General features: G+C 36.9%; 1 protein-coding gene across 2 annotated transcripts; it reads left to right on the forward strand.

The window, feature by feature from the left end:
- Positions 1-276: 276 nt before the first annotated feature.
- On the forward strand, positions 277-20,302 carry LOC115977087 (WD repeat-containing protein 11-like). Of its 2 annotated transcripts, none has more exons than XM_031098741.1 (20): positions 277-1,573; positions 3,368-3,851; positions 4,386-4,473; positions 4,609-4,790; positions 5,008-5,144; positions 8,405-8,471; positions 10,170-10,338; positions 10,493-10,607; positions 12,635-12,710; positions 12,917-13,099; positions 14,218-14,378; positions 15,393-15,498; positions 15,853-16,057; positions 16,160-16,446; positions 16,643-16,764; positions 17,790-17,934; positions 18,043-18,135; positions 19,059-19,132; positions 19,449-19,502; positions 19,581-20,302. In XM_031098741.1, exons 1-20 carry the CDS (start codon positions 507-509, stop codon positions 19,879-19,881), a joined length of 4,116 nt encoding a protein of 1,371 aa, XP_030954601.1. In that variant the 5' UTR covers positions 277-506; the 3' UTR covers positions 19,882-20,302. The 2 variants fall into 2 exon arrangements, with proteins under 2 accessions (XP_030954601.1, XP_030954602.1); XM_031098742.1 differs by having other exon boundaries at positions 10,499-10,607.
- The last annotated feature ends 2,505 nt before the right edge of the window (positions 20,303-22,807 follow it).

Here is a 22,807-nt window from a genome sequence, read left to right on the forward strand (position 1 = left end):
ACTGTTCGAAATCATCTTTATCAAATAACACTTTGAGTATTTGTTTACCCTTCTAATATTTTAACAAAAATATTTAGAATTAAAATCCTTTTTTACTAACTATCAAATTAATAAATAAATAAATCACTCAAAAGAGAGAGGCTTTCTCCAAAAAAAAAAAAAAAAAAAATTCTAACAAACAACAGTTACAACACACACGGTCAAAAATATTTTCTTTTCAGCAGAAAAAGAAAAAAGAAAAAAGAAAGTTCGTCAATCAGTCCCAGGATTCGGACGCACGACTCGCAAGCTGGCTCCATTTTGTCTGAGAGAGTCACTTTCATAATCACAACCCAAAAAACCAACCGTTTAAAATTTAGACCCAATAACCGAACGTTCTTCCCCCCCAACCCCCTCTCTCTCTCCTCCGTTACTCGAATCGCACGGTCGCTACAGAGACAGAGAAAAGTCAATAAAAGAACACAGACCTCTCATCAGTACAGTCAAAATTCCAAAAAGAAGGGGCAATGTTGAGCCCAAGAGCACCACAACCACAACCATCACCACCAGCAGTACCACCAGTAGCGGCGGCGGCAGCAGCAGCACCACCACCAACCCAAGACTCATTGGACTGCATGCTCCCTGGCCCAGCCAGCCGCAACAACTTCGGATCCGCCGACCTCAGCCCTTCAGGTCTCCTCGCCTTCCCTGCTAGTAGCTCCGTCGCTATTCTCGACTCTCGCTCTCTTCAACTCATCACCACTCTCCCTCTCCCACCTCCCAACTCTTCCAATTCCTCCAATTCTCTCTCTCCATTCGTCACCTCCGTCCGCTGGACCCCACTCCCTCTCCGCCGCGACCTCCTGACCACCGAGCCATCCTCCTCTCACCTCCTCCTCGCCGCCGGCGACCGCCAAGGCCGCATCGCTCTCTTCGATTTCCGCTCCAGATCTCCTATCCTCTGGTTCGAAACCGACTCCGCTTCCTCCAAATCGGGCGTCCAGGACTTGTGTTGGGTCCAGGCCCGACCCGACTCGTACCTCCTCGCTGCAATCAGCGGCGCCTCCACTCTCTCTCTTTACAACACCTCAACCGGAAGATGCTTTTTCAAATACGACGCCGCGCCGGAATTCCTCTCTTGCCTCCGCCGCGACCCCTTTGATTCCCGCCATTTCTGCGTCCTCGGCCTCAAGGGCTTCCTCTTGTCCGTCAAGGTCCTCGGCGAGACCGAGGACAATATCGTCCTCAAGGAGCTTCACGTTCCGACCGACTGCTCTGAATTGCAGAGATTAGAGAGAGACGCCGCGGCCTCCGCCTCTGGCACTGGAAATGGTTCGAATTCCTCGGCGCCTGCCTCCGGAGTGTTCCCGCTCTATGCGGTGAAGTTCTCGTTTTCGCCGCAGTGGAGGTACATTGTGTTCATCACGTTCCCCAGGGAGTTGGTAGTGTTTGATTTGCGGTATGAGGCATCGCTCTTCTCATCTGCATTGCCTCGTGGCTGCGGCAAGTTTCTTGACGTGTTGCCGGATCCGAATAATGAGTTGATATATTGTGCTCACCTCGACGGGAAGCTCAGTACTTGGCGGCGCAAAGAGTAAGTCATTGAAATTCGAAACTACATTAATTTCTATTTTAGGCTTTCGTTATCTGATCTACCATGCTAGAGATTTTATTATACCAATTTGTGCCATTATACAATGTTGACAAATTCATAAGCTTTGCATTGAAGTGTAGAAGTGAGAAAGTATCTTAGAATTTGTGGGATTTAGCTATGCATATGTTAGTTGATTTAATTAGCATTAATTATGAGTAACTTAGGTGCATTGCCTAGTGTAAACTTCTACCATTTACAGTTGCTATTGGAACTCAATGAGTGCGTTCATTCAAGTTGAGGGAATGAAAAGAAGTAGAGAAAGACCAAGACCAAAACTTACATTAGTAGTAGTATTTTAAAAGAACATGTCTTGATAATTCTGTAGTTGGGGGTGGGGGGATTTGAACTTTGGATGTCTCCGTTGGAAGCTCTAGGAGGTGCCAGTTGAGCTACATGGCCCTTGGCAAAATATGTTAATTAATGAAGTAACAAAGAGTGACTTAGGATAGAATAGAATGGCGGAAAATAATATATGTTGTCAACCCGGAATAATTTGAGGATCCATTGTTGACCCCAAAATTTTGGGAATAAAGCTTGGTTGTTGTTGTATTAGAACTTTTCTACGCTTGTAAAACAAGATTATAGTATAAGGTTATATAAACCTCAAAGTCAAGTACATCTCATCCCTGTTTAATTCATTCATTTGCTCATTGCCCTCCCTAGTTTTGCTTAGGATCTGGTAGTGGAGGAGTGGCTGAGTGGGGGCATTTTGTTCAGATGCAGCTTCACCTCTTAGCAACCTGGGGAAGTTGGTTTATTCTATGATTCTCATCTGGTAGTGGAGGAGTGGCTGAGTGGGGGCATTTTGTTCTGATACAGCTTCACCACTTAGCAACCTGGGGAAGTTGGTTTATTCTATGATTCTCACCGCCGCCACCCCCCCAAAAAGTAACTGAAAAGATTGTTGAGTAAGAGGGATCTTTGGCTACAAAAGCTGCATAATGGATGTTTGTGTGTTTCTTTAATACAGAAACTTGCAATTCCGAATTTATAGAAGAAGAAACTTTAGGCTTCCAGAAAGCAGGGTAATTCTAAAAATGTGGCAATTTACATTGGTTAGTCTCTTTATCAGGTTTCTTAAGGCACCTCACCTTTAGAGGATTTGAACCATTTTGATTTGATAAATTACTAGTTCTTCCCAAACCTTAAGCTGCTAGGAAAGAGTGAATCTAATCATTTAACCATTATTCTTAAATGAGAGGTAGAGTGGAGACCGAGTTTGAACTAAGAACCACCTGCTCTAATGCCATGATCAATTTAATAGTGATTGTATCGTTGAGGTCATCTTGGATTCTAAGATTGAGTTTACATAATGATGTGTATCTTACCATTGCCACTGGCATTATTTTGCACTGTAATACAGAGGCTTGTCTGGACATTGAGAGTTTGCATGATAGTTTGTTGGAAATTTCTGGTTAAGTTAGTTTAGGGCATTTTGGGTGCTAAGGGTGGACTCATATAATTTGGGCTATGAGAGTGCTGAACATATCTAGAAACTAGATAATGATGTGTATACTTACCATTGCTACTGGCATTATGTTGCATTGCAATATCTTTAAGTTGACTGGTGTATGCTTATCTCTGTTACTATATGCTTTTGAATGTTAATCAAGTTGTAATACTTTGTATAATTGGCATTTTAAATTTCTAATTTCTCTGACATAAATATTAATTGATTTGAACGCAAATGTTTTTTGGGTCCAAAGGGAATATACTTATTTGATATTGTCACAGAGGAGAGCAGGTGCACATAATGTGCGCAATTGAAGAGTTGATTCCCTCAATTGGCACACCTGTCCCTTCTCCTTCAATTCTTGCTGTCATCATCTGCCGATCAGATTCCACCTTCCAAAATGTTGGCAAGCTCTATTCTGATGTATCTTCTCCTTCCCCAGATGTGGATTTTGATACTCCTTTTGATTTTTGTGATGAACCTCTTCTTGTTTCTAAGACGCATTTAATCTCCATTTCTGATGATGGAAAAATATGGAATTGGCTATTGACTGCTGAAGGGCCAGAAAATACTCAGAAGGATGATACAAACTTGGGCTTGGTTGCTGATGTCAGTGAAGTGCCAGTTCCTGGGACCAATGCTAATACTGTAATTTCTTCTAGTAGTGGATCTTTCATGGAAGCAGGTAAGCAACCAGAACATATGGATAGTGGCAGAAGCTGCCCATCAAACTCTACCTCCAGCCTGGCAGATATGTCCTTTAAGGTTTGTTTATAAGTATTTTTATCTCAGTTTTGTTTTTTTAATATTTGTCAATGCTCTCTTGTTGGCTGAAAGCAGTAACATTATGACATGAAAAAAGGGAACCCCAAATTATTCATTATAAGCTCTCACTCTCTCTCTCACATACACCCACAGAATTCTCTCTCTCTTTTTTTATTTTTTTTATAAATATACACCCACAGAATTCTCAAGCTCTTTTTATCAAAATTGGTTTCTTTTGGAAAGAAAGTGAAGAGGTTTGGAAAGTTGCATGGCCAATTTATCTTGGAAGGTTTCATGTAATGCATGAAAACATGTTGGAACGTCTTTGAACTGGATGCATAATTTCTACCAAGTCCATTAGAATTCAATGAATGGTTTCCTGATTGGGTTTGGTCATCTCTAGTCGTATATCCAAACTTACTGAAATCGAGTTTATGAATTCATTGAATGGTTTTCTGATTGGTTTGGTTTATTTCTATTAGCAACTTTCTTTAGGTTCTCCATCTATACTCACAATCCATATCACTCATGCAGATTAGCTTGGTTGGACAGCTTCAGCTTCTTTCTTCGACAGTGACCATTTTGGCTGTACCATCCCCTTCTTTGACTGCTACTTTGGCCCGTTAGTTTCCTTGTGTCACTAATTTACCATATTTGTCACATTTCGAATTGTATTAAGAATATTTTTAGTTAGCTACATTTGAGAAAAAAAAGGATATTATGGTTTCTAAAGCTAATTAAAATGACTTTATTGAAGGTGGGGGAAACATTCCTGCTGTTGCTGTTCCACTGGTTGCTTTAGGAACTCAAAGCGGGACAATAGATATTGTTGATGTTTCTGCAAATGCCATTGCTGCAAGTTTTTCTGTACACAACGGAATGGTTAGAGGATTACGGTGGCTTGGAAATTCTAGACTGGTTTCATTTTCTTACAGTCAGGTATGATTTAGGATATTATTTTCTTTAAATAAATGTCATTCATTTCACCCCTCTCCTGGGGCTGCATATTTCTCTTTATATACCTTTTTTTTTTTTTTTTTTTTTCCCTTTGTTTTTGATTTTTGAATTGGCATCCTTTCTGTAACTTTTCTTCAAACGTTTCCATGTCCATCATTAGACTTTATGCTTACGTGTACTGGCACATCTGTTGATCCAGGCAAATGAAAAATCTGGAGGCTACATCAATAGGCTTGTTGTGACCTGTGTTCGAAGTGGCCTCAATAAAATGTTTCGGGTTTTACAAAAACCAGAACGTGCACCCATAAGAGCTTTAAGAGCTTCTTCATCTGGAAGGTTGACTTTCAATTAAGGATTCTCATCTTTAAATTTGTACCCATCAATTTAACATCTTCTATTTTATATCTTGTGATTTTTCATTAGTCTCTTTATCCATACCAAAGAGAATATATTCTTAGCTTGTCATTGGTAACTTACAGGAATAAAAACAGACCTAATTATGTTGTCTTGAATATGATAACCTTTTATTAAAAAAAAATGATAAACTAAAATAAATGAAAATGTAGCATGGAACTGTGCTTATTATCATGCATTTGGATTTCTTTATGGTGTCTTATTATTCTTATTTTTTACATTTTGGGTTACTCTGTTCAATGTGTAAAACTTGGAAAAAAGTGATGGAGCCATCATTTTTGTATTGCAATGAAATATATTTATGTTTAGTGGGAAAATATAAATCTTGATATACCCATATTTACTTTGTGACTAGAGGTCTTTAATGAAACAGTTAGCATAGCAGTTGGCATTTTCACATAGGTTCATGAACAAGATGGAAACTCTTTTCCTTAATAGAAAAAGACTCTGGTTCAGAGTTATGACCTGAGAAGTTTTTAGAGATTGAGTCAGGAGGTTGAAAGTCTTATGCTTGTTAAATCCCAGCTTAGCTTGTTTAATGAGCTGTAACTGTTTTCAAATTATGGTTTGAGTAGGTAGATAGAATACAATTAGGGATAACTGAGCAAGGAAGACCCAATTCTCTCTTTTTGGTGCAATCTATTTCAGATTGGAGTGATGAGAAATGTTGGAAACGTTTTTTGGCAAGAATGATTATTTTCTTTCAGACCTGCAGTTGGTAGGCCATTTTTATTTAAGAAGGACTTATAATCTTACATTAAATAATGTTTTGGGGTATCCCGTTAGGCTCATCTTTCAAGGTTATAGTAGTGTGGAATCCCATTATAGAGAAAATGGAGCAGAGATTGGTGGTTGGAAAAAGTTATTCCTATCAAAAAAAGGTAGAATATTGATGTTACTAAAGAGTAAACTGTCGATTCTTATGACTTATTGCCTCTCTTTGCTTACTATCCCATCTCATCTGTTAAATTGATTAGAGAAGTTGCAAAGAAATTTTTAATGGAGCAGATTGTAGGATGAGTTCAAGTTTCACTTGGTGGGTTGGAATACAATGTGCTCCCCAATTGCTTGTGATGGTTTGGGGGAGCTTAAGTTGGGCACCTTTAGTCAAGCACTTTCAGGGAAATGCTATGGCGCTTTGGGAAGGAAGAGACTCATTTTTGGAGGCAGTTCATTGCTTTAAAGTATGAGGTGGATGGGGGAGGTTGGACAATGAAACCAATGCACACAACTCATTGGTGTAGTGTATGGAAGAGGAGTAGAGTAGGTTGGAGAGGTTTGTTAGCCATGTGCCTTTTGAAGTGGAGGATGGAGGACATGTGAGATATTGTCATGATGGAAGTGTGGGGATCAATCTCTAAATTATTTGTATACGATCTTGTTCTTTTTGGCAGCCAACCCAACTGCTATAATATCTTCATACTTGGAATGTATTAAGGGGAGGGAGAAACATTGGGATGTCCAGTTCATCAAACAATTTAATGATTGGGAATTTGACTCTGTTGCTTCCATGCTTGGATTATTGTACTCAAATATTCCAAGGAGTGGTCCTGATATAATGAGATGGAGTTTGAGAGGTAAAGGGGTGTTTGACGTTTAGTCTTACTGTGCTGTGTTCAAGCCCGAAAGGAGATCTCTTTTCCTTGGAGAGGAATTTGGTGTGCCAAAGCCTTGAAGTGGGTAGCTTTCTTTGTGTGGACAGCAACGTGGGAAGATTTTGACCATGATAATATTGGAAATAGAGGGATCGTATTAGTAGATTGGTATTGTTTGTGTAGGCGTAAAGGGGAGTCAATGAATCATTTGTTACTTCACAACTGATTTTTCTTATGCAATGTGGGGCTATTTTTTTGCTCCTTTTGAAGTTAATTGGGTGATGCTGCAGAGAGTGATTGATTTACTAATTGGTCAATGTTCTTTTTTTGTGTTTAATTTAGCTCCTTTATGTTTGTTGTGGCTTTTATGTAAGGAAAGAAATTCTTGTACTTTTGAAGATGTGGAAGTTTTGGAAGTGTAGTTGAAGATTTCTTTTCTCAGATTACTCCGTGAATGGTTACCTGTCTTGGGTCTCAGTGATGATGGAACTATTACAAAGTTCACTACTTCAGTCTCTTGTGCTTGTAATTCTTTGGTTGCAATTCTTTAGGCTATCTCGTGTTTGTATTATTAATGAGGTAGCTTTTTCAGAATAAAATCATTTACTTATAAAAAAAATTTGTGTAACTTTAGAGGATGTTGTTTGCTCAAGGAAGATCTCAGAAATTAAATCAAATTCTTCATGGGAAGTGTTTTCAACAAAAATTTTAAACTGAATCTTTAGAGCCTGTTTGGTAACGGTATAAAAAAAAAGTTTTTCGTTTTTAAAAAACAAAAAATTGTCCCCACACCATGTTGATTTGTTTGGAAAACTATTTTCAGAAACCGTTTTTAAAACTAGTCTCATTTTTTACTGTGCAAAACTGTTTTTAGAGAACAAGTCCCACCTATTTCCAGTTCCCCTTTTCTGTTTTGGGTGGCATTTTGTAATATGCTAATTTTTTAAAAATAATTTTATTGTAATTTCAGCCCCCCGCAGGTTATAAGCCGTCTCTCTCTCTCTCTGTGTTGGGGTGGTTGAGATGGCAACAGAGGGGCTTTGGGGTTTTTGCGAAGGTGACGGCAGGTTGGGATTGTTGTGATCATGTGGCCGCGGGTGTTGGGATTGTTCTCTCTCTGTAAGATGTGATTATACTCGGTTTGGTGGTGGTGGTGGATCTGGGTTTAGTGATGGTGATGGATTGCCGTGGGTGGTGGTGATTTTTTATTAGAAGAGAAAAGGATTTGAGGAAAAAAACTAGATGAGAAAACAATTTGCCAAACAGATTCAACTTGTTTTTTGGAGTGGGAAAACAAGTTTTGAGAAAAAATTCTCAAAACACTAGAATTCAAAACAAACCAAACAGGCTCTTATAGCTGCATAGGTTTTATAATTGATTATCAAACTTATTGCTTCAATCAATAAGTTTTCATAGATAAATTATCACTGGTATGATATGGCTGTGTTGAAGAGCTGAGAATTTTTTGGAATTTAACTTTCATTTAGTGCTCTCTCTCTTTCCTTTTTTTGCATGACTCTTTAGTATTCGTAACTTCATCAGCAGCTTGGGGTAACATTCTCTCTGGTTATGTTAACAAATTTGCAGGTATTTGCTAATTTTGTTTCGTGATGCTCCTGTAGAGGTTTGGGCAATGACGAAAACTCCCATTATGGTAATTTGGCAGCTACCTTTTCTTTCCCCTTCCTACCAGAAACATTTTCTAATAATTGAACTTCATCATATCTGGACCATGGGACTATGGGTTTATGCCAAAGAGCTTATATATTGCAGCTACTAATTTTTGTGAAAATATATCTATTTAGTGATTGGCTTTGTTATATTTGATGCATGACTGACATGCATGACCTAGTGCATGAGGTCAGTGATATTGGTTTTTCGGTTTTTGCCAATCCATTACATTTAATGCTTCTTTCTTTCCAAGTGTTTCCTAAGCTTCACTAATTACTATTGGAGTCACACTAGCAAGAAATTTTTTTTTTTTTTAAAGACAGGTTATTATTTTTTTGTTTTTCATTCTCCAAAGGGATGTATATCTCACTATCTCACTGTCATAGGATTATTGATTGATTGATTTATTTCTTCTTTGGGGTGACTGGGAGTGGGAAGAGGTGGATGTGGAAAACCATTGCTTCTTTTGCTAAAGTTATTGAAGTGTTTTATTTATTTTATCCTTTTTTAAAAACAATTAGACCTTTTCACCATTTTGACATTCCCAGATTTTATGTAATTTTTTTTTTTCAATGTGTACCTTTGAATATGTTACACCTGTTTATTGTGGAGATGAAAATGGGTTTTGGTGTATTAAATATCTGCAACGTTTCATGTCAATATGTCTTTGATGTAGACAGTAAAGGAATCGAGAGTTGCATGTTTATCTTGAGGCTCTCAATTTTTTATGGAGTTTGAGTGGTTCTCACAGTTCTCAATATGAATTCATTGAGTTTTCTAAAGTTTTTTTTAGGATATGGGTCTTATTAGCTTTCAGCATGTAACTTAATTTTAATTTTATAATAAAAGTTTCAGAATGGAGTGATAACTTCATTTTGCAAAGCGCATGTGATTTCAGAACACCTTGTCCTAAGCATCTTTCTAATTCGTGTTTTTAAATTAAAAAAAAAAAAATCTTTTTACCATTATCCTTGGCACCAAAAACCCTTCTGGATTTCTCAATAGGACATGGATTTTTCTGAATTTAATAGCAGAGTATCTATTCGTTTTCTTATCCTCTATCATTGAGATTGTCTGGTGGACTAAATATTTTTATTTATTTTATTTTATTTTATTTTCTTTTGGACTACTTATTTATTTATTTCTTCTGATTGCGATTGAAGAGGTTTTAATGCTCAATATGTATCATACTTTGCGCCTTCACATATCTTATATCTTTATCTACCATATTAGTATGGTGTTTGATGGGTATTTGTTTATTCCTCGTGATACTTTTCTCACTTAAAAAAATAATAATAATGCACAATCAATTTTGCTCCTGGCCATGAACATAAACTCCTTAGACTATTAGGGGTGAATGCCATTTGATTGGTCGGCAATTGGTTTTGGTGGGTGAGGTGAGTTGCTTGTAGGTTTTACTAGCCAGAAGCGAGCCCGAAGGGCTCTTCTTTAGTAAGGTTCTCTACATTATCCCCCCCAAACCCCCCCCCCCCCCAAAAAAAAAAACACAATCAATTCAATTTTTGGGGTGTAGGTGATGTATTTGTACAAGTACATGTACACATGCATATGCATGAACATACGTGACATGCTTGCACACATACACACATGTTAAGATTTTAGTTTCTGAATAGTCTTTTTTTTTTTTTTTTTTTTTTTTATATTCTATTTCTCCATGTAGCTTAGATCATTAGCTCTTCCATTTACGGTATTGGAATGGACTCTTCCGACAGTTCCACGGCCTGTTCAAAATGGACCTTCTACACAATCATCATTATTGTCTAGGGATCATACAGCTGTGTCATCAGATGTGGCATCTACACAGACTGTGGCATCATCTTCAGATTCTAGTGAGCTCTTTTACTTGATATGCTTACATAGTTTTTCAACTTTTATTTTATTTTTTGAAAAATGCTAAAAAGACTTAGACCTGTATCTGGTCTATATATGTGCTTCTGTTTTCCTTGGATGTATAAGATGTATGAATCTAACTTTAATGTGCAGAGGCAGTGAGCTCAGATGGATCTCAAGATGACTCTTCCGAAAGTTTTGCATTTGCACTAGTAAATGGTGCACTTGGAGTTTTTGAGGTTCAAGGGCGAAGGATCCGAGACTTCAGGTATAATTCTTCTTCAACGCAAATAGGTGCAACATAGAGTCTGTATATTTGTATCTCTGTCCACTAGTGAGCTAACTGAATATGTGATGATTTTTTTTTTCTCCATTCTTCTTTTGGTTAATGTGAAAGGATGATGATTTTTGGATTGTCAATAGGTTCATATAGAAAAAGGTTTGCCATAGGTCTACATTCTGTTATCAAATTTCTTGTTTCCTGGAATTATCTATCACACCTTTGGTAAGTGTATATCATCATGAAAATCTAAGGCTCTTTGAAAGCCTTGGCCATACTAATGTTCTCATTTTTGCTATGCTGAACCACTTTCTGATTCATCTCACACCCATGGTTTACTCTTAAGGACAAAACTTAGATACAGTACTTTAGGTGCTGTTTCTTAGATTCTCTTCTTAAGATTTTGTCATGTGGTTACTTAATTAAAAAATACACTTTCATTTCATGAGAAAAAATCCACTTAACATAATCTTAAGAAGGAACCTAAAGAACAACACGTAAGTATTGTACCTAAGTCTCATTCTACTCTTAATATGCATGAAGATATACATTTCTGTATATATTCTTTGAATGGGACATCTATGCTTGAATCCTTGTTTATTACATTCAAATCAGAATTTAAAGTCCATAGTGCTTTAAGCCTTGAACTTGCATTTGTGGCACCCATGCTTTTGGCAGCATTCTTGTTGCGTATATATCTTTAGTTGTCCATAGGATGAACATGGATATTGAAATGATAGTGATTGTTAGGGATATCAGTCAATGTTAAATGTACACGTATTACTTATACTTTTGTATTGAAGTATTTGTACTGCACATCCTTTGTACAACACCCTAACATTAGTCTATGATTAGCCTAGGGTTAGTCTCTTTATATAAACCCCCCAATGGGATTATTGTAATATAAAAATTCAATGTAGTAAAGATGTAGTCGGTTAGGGCTTTTCATTGTGGATGAATGTTGTTAGGCCGAATCATGTCAATTCTGCATCCACTTTCTATTTCTCTGTATTTTCATTCTCATTGTCAATCCCAACATCAACTTTGACATGGTATTTGTGCCATGTTCTACCTTTCTAATATAGTATCAGAGTTAGGCAGTGGTCTAGTTCCCCAAAGGCCACCCACTTATTCATGCGCCCCACCATGCCATTCTCCCTAGCCGTTGTCTACCAGCTCCCACAATGCCATCCTTAGTTGATGCATTCTGGCAAACGGTGTTGCTCTCCTCAGGTTGTTGGTGTTGTCCTCCCAATCACTGTGGTTACAACCGACATTTGTCTCGTGTATGCCATACTTGAGCCACCTTTCTTCTGCTAATGTCCCCTAGGCCACTAGTGTAGCCATCCTTTAGCCATAGTAGCCATCTTCTGGACACTGGTGTGGCTGTCCTCTAGCCACAATAGTCATCTTCCAGCCTCCATCTGTTGTCTACTGTTGCCATTCATTGCTGCCAACAACCATCTCATGTGTTCCAATTCACTTCTATGTACTTGTACCATTACTACAGCATTTATGGCACATTCAGTGACATTCTAATTTGTACTAGAGCCCAAGGTTAGTCTATGGTTAGCTTAGGATTAGTCTCTCTATAGAAATCCTCACAATGGGCTTCTTGTAACATATAATTCCATATAGTATGCTTTTCATTGGGACATAGGTTGTCAGGTAGAATTACTTTAATTCTGCTTCTGCTCTCTATTTCTCTATTTATCTCTCGCTCTCAATCCCAACATTAATTGGTTGGGATTTTAGTATTGATTCTTTTTCAATAATTTCTCTTTTTCTACAGAAATATGGTGCCCTTAAAACTTGATTCTTTATTTGTTTTTTCATATATTTTTCTCTCTCATACCTCTTAGTACCCTCCATTGTAGTCTTGATCAATGGCCAATTTGACCGATCACAGATAAAATAATTCTTTGAAAATTTGAAAATCTATGTTTTGCACATTACATAAATTTATGGTTTGTTTGTTTGTATATCTACTGAGGTTATGTTTTGCTCGTCTCTAGACCAAAATGGCCTTCTTCTTCATTTGTACTATCGGAGGGATTGATTACAGCCATGGCCTACCGCTTGCCTCATGTGGTATGTATAATATCTTTTGGAATTGTTTCATCTAGTTGGTACTATGAATTTGCATTTTTTGATAATTCGATAATTGAGAGATGGGGGATTTGAACCCTAGATGTCTCCTTTAGAAACACCAAGAGGTGCCAATCAATTGAGCTATAAGAATCTTTATCCTTGCAAGATTTCTGTTTTGAGTGGCATTTGCTTAATTCATTTTTCAGGTTATGGGAGACAGGTCAGGGAACATACGGTGGTGGGATGTGACAACTGGACATTCTTCCTCATTTAGTACTCATAGAGAAGGAATCCGGCGAATCAAATTCTCACCATTTGTATCTGGAGACCGTAGCCGAGGGCGTATTGCTGTTCTATTTTATGACAATACATTTTCTGTATTTGATCTTGTAAGTATGAAAATGAGATTGTTTGCTTTGTTTCCTTTTCCGTTATGTGCTTTGAAATTGTTATACCACACTATTGGTGTATGCAATGTGAGTTTTTGTAATTTTTTTTTTCTGACCCCATAAATCCCCACACATAACAGGCCAAATGGCTCAAATCTTGGCCTCCCCTTAAGAGAGGGGAGATGTACCACTCAGCTACCAAGGCCAGTGTTCTATGTTTGATGGTTGGGGATTGGCAATCTGGATGGGTTTTCCAATTGGAGCAATCATCAGGCATATTCTTCTGTGCCACTTGTATAGGAAAGACTCGTGCATGTTGTTTGATTTCTTTGGTCCATTTGCCATGACATTTAGGCACAAACAAAATATTTCTCTGATGTGCAACACTTTGTCCATTATTCCTGCCCTACATTTTACCTGCTACTCAATATGTTAGGTCTCTTGGGGAGGTTGCATCCTATGAAGCATTTTATTGCCGTTCTTTTCTCTCTTGTCTAGGCCTAGACCAATGCCCCATCTTACTAATAATGAAGGGCTTCTCATATTCCAGTCCACTAAGTGTAGCCCCCTTTGATCTTTCGACTGCGCAGAGCAATGTACCAATCTTGTCACCTACCCAGATTGATTCTGTTATAGCTGAAGCTGTATAAATTGGCATAAACTGTAGAACTGCCCCCCTTCTCTCTCTTTTTTCAAGTGTGATTCTCCATGGGAGTGACAGCCATCTATTGGCCCACAGGTTCTCCCAAAAAAAAAAGAAAAAAAAGAACAAAAAACCCTTCAGGTTTCCTTTCTGGTCAATTGAACTCCTAAGTAGAGAATGTTTTCCTCCAGCATAGCAGTTTCTACTTGTGTTCAGGAAAATGGTATTGAAAAATAATAACTTATATTGTGTTTTGTAAAATCTAGTCAGTGTCACTGGTAGAGTATTTTTTATGCACATGCCTTAGACTTTCGTTGAGTTCCTACTGGGACAATTTTCAAATCCAGCATCTGTAGTGCATATTTTATCAAATCATGTAAAGGGTTTTTTTAAATAAATGCTTTTGTTCCACCACCCCTTTTAGAAGATCCTTCTTCTGTTTGATCCTGAATCTCTACATGTTTCTTACTTCCAGGATTCGCAGGACCCATTAGCCAATTCTCATTTACAACCTCAATTTCCAGGAACCCTTGTATTGGAGCTTGATTGGTTGCCTTTGCGAACTGATAAAAATGACCCATTGATATTGTGCATTGCTGGAGCTGATAGTAGCTTTCGCCTTGTTGAGGTTAATACGTATGTGCAGTATTTGTTTTTGAGTTTTTAGATTCTTTTCTATTTCCTTGCCTTTATATGACTCAGAATGTCAAGAATATATCTTTGATATCTCATAAGTAGCAATAACCAAGATGTTCATAATGAGGTCCAGTTGAGGTTAGATTGTGCTCTGTTATAGCTCTGGTTAAAGTACATGGTGTGAAAGGTTTTGTGTGGCTAATAATCAGGGCTTAATGATGGTGCTGATGAAAGTGACATCAACACACATATATATATATATATATATATTTTATTAGGGTTAGGTTAAAGTTACACATGATGTAATTTTAAGTAATGTTACACCACTTAATATTTTTTAATTAGATGTGAATTTTGACAAATCCACCGTTAGATTACATTATATTCATAGATTTTCCATGCTTGCAAAATTTCAAGGTGGTCAAAAATTAATAGCCATGTCATCAATCAATTATTTAAATTCAAGTTTTTGTAGTTTAAAATAATGCATTAAAAATGAGTTTATGGATCGAATGGTAAATAACAACCAATTGAAATAAAAATTGGTATGAATGTTAAGAACATATAAAACATGTAATTCAACGTTAGGATTTTCAAAATATGAATTCTATAAAAAGTAATTGGGTGGTGTAACATTGCTTAGACTTACACTACTTGTAACTTGAACCCAACCCTTTTTATTATATGGAAGAATTTTAATGATAAAATTTTAAGCCACTTAGACCTAATTTATGACCAACTACACATTGTTACAGTGTTCTCTGTACATGTCTTAGTGTCACTCAAATTGTGGCCTTCTGTAATTTATGCACCCTATGATGTGGTATGGTCCTCATGGAGTAATGTGTCGAAATTATTTTTAGCTGTTACATGTCAGGAAAGGAAAACAAAGCATGTAAGATAGCACTACGTATTCAAGTACAAACTTGCTTCTCTATTCAATTGCTAATTTTCTATTTTCAACCTAAACTTATGTTTTATGCTTTGCTAATCCTGTTCCTCTCTTTCATGCAGAAATGACAAAAAAATTGGCTACAGACCTCAGTCCAGAACTGTTAAAGAGAGATTCCGGCCAATGCCTATATGTGCTCCCATTCTACTTCCTACTCCACATGCCCTGGTAACATTTATACTGTATTCTACTTCTTCTTGATTCACTGAGTGAAAGCAATATCTAATACATTCCTGTTCTGGTTGAGTTGTCAATGGTAGATCATGTACCTTTAAGAGGTAAAAAAAAAAGGATATTTAAGAAGCATTTATGGATAAAAATTAGCTTGCATATCTCATTAGAGCAGAAATAGATTTTTTTTTTTTTGGTTACTTTTTTAAACTTCCCCTCCCCCTCCTGTGCCTACTCAGTCCTACTGCTGCTAACTATAGTGTTTTGTCTCATTTATGAAAATTTAGGGAATGAGAATAGATGTCCATTTCTTGTGAGCTACTGAGTTTCATTGTTAATTCTTCACTACAGGCACTCCGAATGATATTGCAATTGGGAGTGAAGGCCTCTTGGTTTAATACATGCAGTACAACTCTAGAGAAAAGACCACACCTAATTCCAGGAACTGCTTCGTACACAGGAGATCTTCGCAGCTACATGATTGACTTACCACCTGTTGGTGATGCTGTGGTGCCAGAGATGCTCCTAAAAGTATTAGAACCTTATCGAAAAGAAGGTGGATCTTTTGTCTTAGATGTGGTGTTTCTAACTATGAATTTGAGCTTTTGATACCAATATTTGTTTTTTCTTACCTGTTACCAATACTTATTTTCTCAAGGCTGCATACTTGATGATGAGAGGGCGAAATTATATGCGAAGATAGTGAATAAAGGTTGTGCAGCGAGGTTTGCCTTTGCAGCCGCAATATTTGGTGAATCTTCCGAAGCACTTTTCTGGCTACAGCTGCCTCGTGCTCTCAATTATTTGATAAATAAGTTAGTAAATAAGTCCCCACAAAAAGTCCATGTATCAGCATCAACTTCAGAGCTTGATGACACAGCTCTGCTGAAGAGGATAACATCAAAGGAAAGATCAATGCCAGGAAAAGGGAAGAAGGATGCACTTGTAAGTCATTTCGCATATTAACTGTTGTATAATTATTTTCGGCTTTCTTAGAGTATTGAAGTTTTTAGTTAGGTTTCTACCTCATATATCTGTTATACCCTGTCATCTTCCAAACCTCAAAATTTTTGTAAGTTGTTTTTTTATTACATTTTAATCTATCTCATGTTCTCTATCATAAATTGTGTTATCCGGTCAGAGTCAAGGTCAACTTAGGTTGATGGCTTTTGAACAAGAAGAATTATGGGAAGCTGCTAATGAGCGTATTCCATGGCATGAGAAATTAGAGGGAGAAGAGGCTATTCAGAATCGTGTACACGAGTGAGTGCTCCACAAGTTTTTTATTTTTTATTTGTCCAAGTAAAAAATATGATGAATAAGCATGATTTCCGCTTAATTTTAATACATGAGTTGATTGCTTATGCTCTATGTTAGACCTGATCATGAACCGGTGGTCTGCCGGCCTAAAAGAGCCCATCATTGTTTCGGCAGGCTTGGGCTCAAATTTCAGGTCCCAAAAGTTGGGTTGGATTTAGGTTCCATTTGGTTGGGAGGATGAAAAAGTGAGAAAGTAGAAAATGTTTTAAAATTCTCTCATGTGTATTTGGTAGTGAGAACAGAAAAGTGAAAGGATAGAAAAAGTGATTTGAATGAATTTATTATTATATGCTTATTACATAAAAAGACGATAGAAAATATTGAATTATAAGTGACAAAATAGTAAATTACATGTGCAAAACTTTTTCTATCTGCCTTTTCCTCCCAATTTGGGAGGATTGTATTTGGTGGGATGGGTGGAAAACTCCACCCATCCCCTTTTCCATCACATCAAACAACGGAAATTTTTCCATCTTTAGATTCATAGTGAAATTACTTATGCTTAATGGAGTGAAGTGTTTATGTCTTTTGGGATTCATTGGGTGTTGCCAGACAACGTAGCATCCCTTCTTTTTGGTTAGTGCAATTAGGTTGGGAAACACCCCTCAAATGGATGGAATTTGGTGCTGGCATGTGTGATGTGGTTAGTAAGGAAGGGTGCTATGTCAATTTCTGCAAATAACAAAATACTGAAATCTGAAATGAAGGGTGCTATGTCCTTGTACTGACTTTGGGTATCTGCAATATAGGTTAAAGATTAAGTTGATCAGCAAACACCAGAATAGCTACTAGATTTTTGGATTCCATGTCTTGCATGTCCTATTATTCATACAACTTATACATTCTACCTACAAAAAGTAAAATAGCCGGCAACACATTGCCTCTAGCTTGCTGTGTTAGGTTCCTGCAATTTTTGTTAGTTGTGGATTCACATCTTTGACTTATTCTTTTTTAACGCCAATGATCAGTCTTGTCTCGGTTGGAAACTTAGAAGCTGCAGTTAGTTTGTTGCTTTCAACTCCTCCAGAGAGCTCTTACTTCTCTGCAAATGCCCTGCGTGCAGTTGCTCTTTCTTCTGCAGTGTCAAGGTCTCTTCTTGAACTTGCAGTAAAGGTGAGTGTTTATGTTTCTTTTCACTGTTAAAACAAGTGGTGATTGGAATAAAATTGTATAGTTTTCCCCATGTTTTGGTTACTTCTTTAATGCCATATTATCAACTAGGTAGTTGCAGCCAACATGGTCAGGACTGATAGGTCACTGTCTGGCACTCATCTTCTCTGTGCTGTTGGAAGGTATCAAGAAGCTTGTTCTCAGGTTAGGATCTTTGTCTTGTATAAATTTTTTCTAGTCATTTTTAATGTTTAAAATCAATAGTATTCAAAGTCCAATCTTTGTTTTCAGAAGCATATAACTTCCTCTCCCCCCCCCCCCCCCAAACTCCCTCTTTTTTAAAAAAAAAAAAAAAATTTAAGCTTGTTTTGGGCTTAAAGATATTTTAATTGAACTTTGTCAAATATTTCCATTATTTTATCGAGAATTTTCCTCCTCTCCACACAACCTTTTTAATCAGTTGAAATGTTTAAATTAGAGAGAATCGTCATGACACTACAAATGGAAACATATTTTCTAATGGGAAAAAAGAGAGAACATGAGCATACAATAGCTTAATAGCACAGATGAGAACACTACAGTTTGGCATTGGTTTCCACAACTAAGTGCCTAAGAGAAAGGAGTCAGTGAAATTGTTAACTGATATAACCAGCTATGGAATTTTATGAACATCACACTGCATGACTGAAAGTTCCTGTTTGGCACTGGTTTTGTTAAGGCAAAAAGAAAGTGCCAATTTTGTAAATATTTATAATCTCTGAAGCTATTGGATAATAGAATCGGATAACCTTGATGAGAAAAAAGTAATAACATGATGAAGCGTTACTTGATGCAATCATAGTGGTGTCTGTTGCTACAAGGTGATACCAGACATGCATATAAACACAAGGATGTGCTTAGCTGAACAGTGTCAAAGAATGAAAAAGATGGATCAGAAATTGAAGCGTGCCTGCATGTATATAAGATTCCTGCAACTAGTGAATTGGGATGGACTTTACATGGTTTGACATTGGGACTTGGTCACAAGAAAAATGCTATTGTTTCCAACTATCTTTTGTGCATTAAAAGTGGTCAACATGGTCTGCTTGATTTTTGCTGGACTAATCGTCACATAATCTCTCATGCAGCTACAAGATGCTGGATGCTGGACAGATGCTGCTACTTTAGCTGCTGCACATTTAAAGGGAACTGATTATTCAAGGTCTCTCTCTGTCTCTCCCTCTCCTGTAACTTATTTTGTTCATTTCTCTAATTTAATCTTGGAAGTTATCTCAATGCTCCCCTCCCCTTTGCAAGGGGAAAACCGAAGGAAAGCAGAACCCAAGGGATTTTTCCCTTCCCTTGCTAGAGTGCTGTACCAATTTCTGGTAGCATTCGGTTGTTATATATTTGTTCTTCTTGCAACATAAACTACTATTTATAATTTTTTAAAAAAATCTAGTTTATATGTTTTAAATTGAGAAGATAGTTTAAAAGTCTAGTATCCTCTTCTGATTTTATGTTTTGTGTTTACCCAGGGTGTTACAAAGGTGGGCTGAGCATTCTCTTCGCTCTGAATATAACATTTGGAGGTATATATTTCCTATGGCTCTCCTTAACATGATATTCTTTCTTCTGATTTGTTCTGAGCTTAACATGGCCAATTGCAGAGCTTTGATTTTGTATGTTGGAGCTGGTGCACTTCAAGAGGCATTAGCAGCACTTCGTGAGGCACAACAACCAGACACAGCAGCTATGTTCGTCCTTGCTTGTCGTGAAATATATGCAGAAATAATTGCTGATTTAGGAGATTTAGATGATGAATCTAGTTCTTTGGTGAAGGATAAGTTGCGTAACTTACCTGTGTTGGACCCAGAGAATGAAGATGTAATTGCAGTAGGTGAATGTTATGGGCAATACCAAAGAAAATTGGTGCATCTGTGCATGGACTCTCAACCATTCTCTGACTGAAAGGACTGCGCTTGGTCACATGCCTCCCATGCTTTTCATTCATACCAGTGTTTTTACAGTGAAAATTGGCAAATATCTTCTGGATTCATTATCAAAAGATGACTGGGTATTATAATAGGCAGTTGGCAGTGGATGATCTTGAGCAGCTCAAGAGAAGGGATTTACCAGTCCGCATAAACACGGATTAGGCTTGAATGATGAAATTTTAGCTTACTCGTTTTTTGCAAAGGTTGCTTGTTGTAGATAACCATTACAGGAAGCTTTGATTATAGTGTTGTAACTAATGTAGAAAATTTTGTCCGCAAGAATATTCACATACACCATATGGTTGATAGGAATGATATCAATTCTTAGAGAAAGAATCAATGTTATTCTTTGATTTTGTACAACACTACATTAATCATATTCTTTTTTGTTGTCACCTCCTTGTGTCTGTTTTGCAAAGAAGATATCTGGACTTGTCTTATTCTATCGCGTTAGATTTGGAAGGTTATGAACTTAAGATTAGTTGATTTAGGTTCTTGGCCTTTTTCATTAGTTCTCTCTTATTTTCATTATTTTTTGTCTATCACCACTACCCACACCTATTCAATCCTATTGTGCATTTCAGCATCCAGTGCAGGGCCTTCTTTCTCCTTCCAATCTTGAGATTGGCAACAAAATCAAAACATACGAATGAAAATTCATTTCTCACTAACCCTCATTAGTGAAAGATCATAGATTTTGTCTTTGAAAGACATTGATGGCAACAATAAGTCCAGCATCTGTAGTCTATAACGTATGGATTACGAACGCTCTTGTATATGTCCAGGCTATAAGCAGGATTAAAAGAAAAGAAATGGGGATAACACTGGATAGCACAAAATAAATAATCGTCAAGCAAATAGATGGAGACAAGAAATTAGGTTGAATGGACCTTTTTAGAATGTAGGGCCCTTTTATTAGAGAAACTATAATGTGGACAATATCACGAAAAAATGGAAGACCTTGAAGAGCCTTAGGCAAGCCTTAAACAAAATCTACCCTTAAATCCTACCTTGGTCCTATGGTATAGGAATAGGCTTTATATAAATAGTTAAATACGTATTTCTTCTTTCCCTTATATAATTGGCAAGTCCGACATCGTGAAAAAATTCTAGCCACATCTCACTCTAAGCTTGGCCAATAAAATCTATCTTCAACCATGGAAATTGTTTTATCGCTCCCAAAATATCCAGTTGCTCCACGTGAATGCATTTCTCACATAAAAAAGTGTTACGCAAGCTGTGAGGGTCAAAAACACCAAGCATAGACAAATAACTAGATGCTTAAGATCAACACAACTAATTTATAGAAAAAAGGTAGGGGATCCAATTCCACAATGGAAAGACTGAAAGATTAAAGGTCAGGGTGAGTGGATTGAGCAATTAGGTAGGAACATCTAATTAATGCGGAGGTAACTACTATTTTGGGCTTGCGTCTTTCTCCTTGTGTCCTCGACAAGGATTTTGGGCCAAAATCTCATACTCGATAGCTTTGTTGATGCTTTTCTTGGCAACGGGGTTCTTGGATCACCTTGGCAGATAGCTTGGGTCATTCTACTCTTTCTCGGACTCGAGCTTGTGATATTGAGACTTGGGCCCAAACTCTCATCTCTAAGATGCTTCTTCAATAGTCTTTCTTCGGCCCGCAATTCATGTGGTGGTGATTCACCCCCACACAAGCAAAGTGTGTTTGGTACTATCCACTTTTTAGATTAATCTTGGAGAAAAAAAAAAGTCATTACAGCTGCGTTTGGATTGCGTTGAAAATCAGCGCGTTTGCGTTTTTCCCTTTTTTTTTTTTTTTTTCACGCGTTTTTTAGATTTGCGGTTACTGTTCATGTACTGTTCAATGAATAGTAACTGCAAATTTTGACTTTTCAAACTTTTTTTAGCCAATCAGAGCACATTGTGTACTGTTTACGGACCCACAAATTTCACTTTTCAGCAACTTTTTCATTAAAAATGGGTCCCACGGCATTATTCACACATTTAAAAATTATTTTGCTACAGTATTTTTCAGTTTCAGTTTTCAGCTGTATCCAAATGGACCCTACATCTAACATATTGTTAATTCCTGGATATGTTAATGACATGATTATTAGTACTTGATTGTCATTTTGATAAAGACATAACTAACAATACTCGATTATAATCTTGTTAATGGCATAACTATCAACACATGCATCAGAACCATCCTTTTTAGGTGTAAGCTAACTTTCTCAAATAAATCCTTTGAACATGAGCTCTTCTTCTTGCTTCTTAAGGGCAATTTAGGATTAATATGGCTTTTTTTAAATATAAAAAAAATTATGAATCAAATTTTTTTATTTTGTTGTCATTCCTTGCCTTTTATGTTTCATATACTTTACATTCCACTAAAACTAATTATTGGTATTCTTCTCATAAAAAATAAAAAAAAAATTATTGGTATTCTAAACATGCCAACTCTTTATGTATATTCTAATTTTTCTATTCTTAATCATTTTTCTAACAGGAAGTTGAGGCCATTTTTTTCAATTAGATCATAAGGGCGGATATAATGTCTTAAATTAGCTTTGGTAATGAATGCTCAAAATTACCCATAAGTCCTGAACAACAACCTTCACCCTTTCTATACTGTAGTTGCTAGAATGCTGAATTTTCTAGATGTGCTTTGTAAAATCTTCCTGCAATTTGGTTTAGTCTTGACAGAAAAGACTCATCTTTTCTCATTTTTCTTCTTCTTCTTCATCTTATTTTTATATAGAGTCTACATTTAATTTGCCCCTAAATCATTATATTTTTAAACTTACAGTCAATTTAGTCATTGCCATCATCTTGCCTACAGAAAATGTTTACGTAGCAAACGGTCTACATTATTGGCACACCTAATATTAAAAGATTAAGTATGATTTTGATGTGTC

This window comes from Quercus lobata, chromosome 2, assembly GCF_001633185.2.
Source record: "Quercus lobata isolate SW786 chromosome 2, ValleyOak3.0 Primary Assembly, whole genome shotgun sequence".
NCBI lineage: Eukaryota > Viridiplantae > Streptophyta > Magnoliopsida > Fagales > Fagaceae > Quercus > Quercus lobata.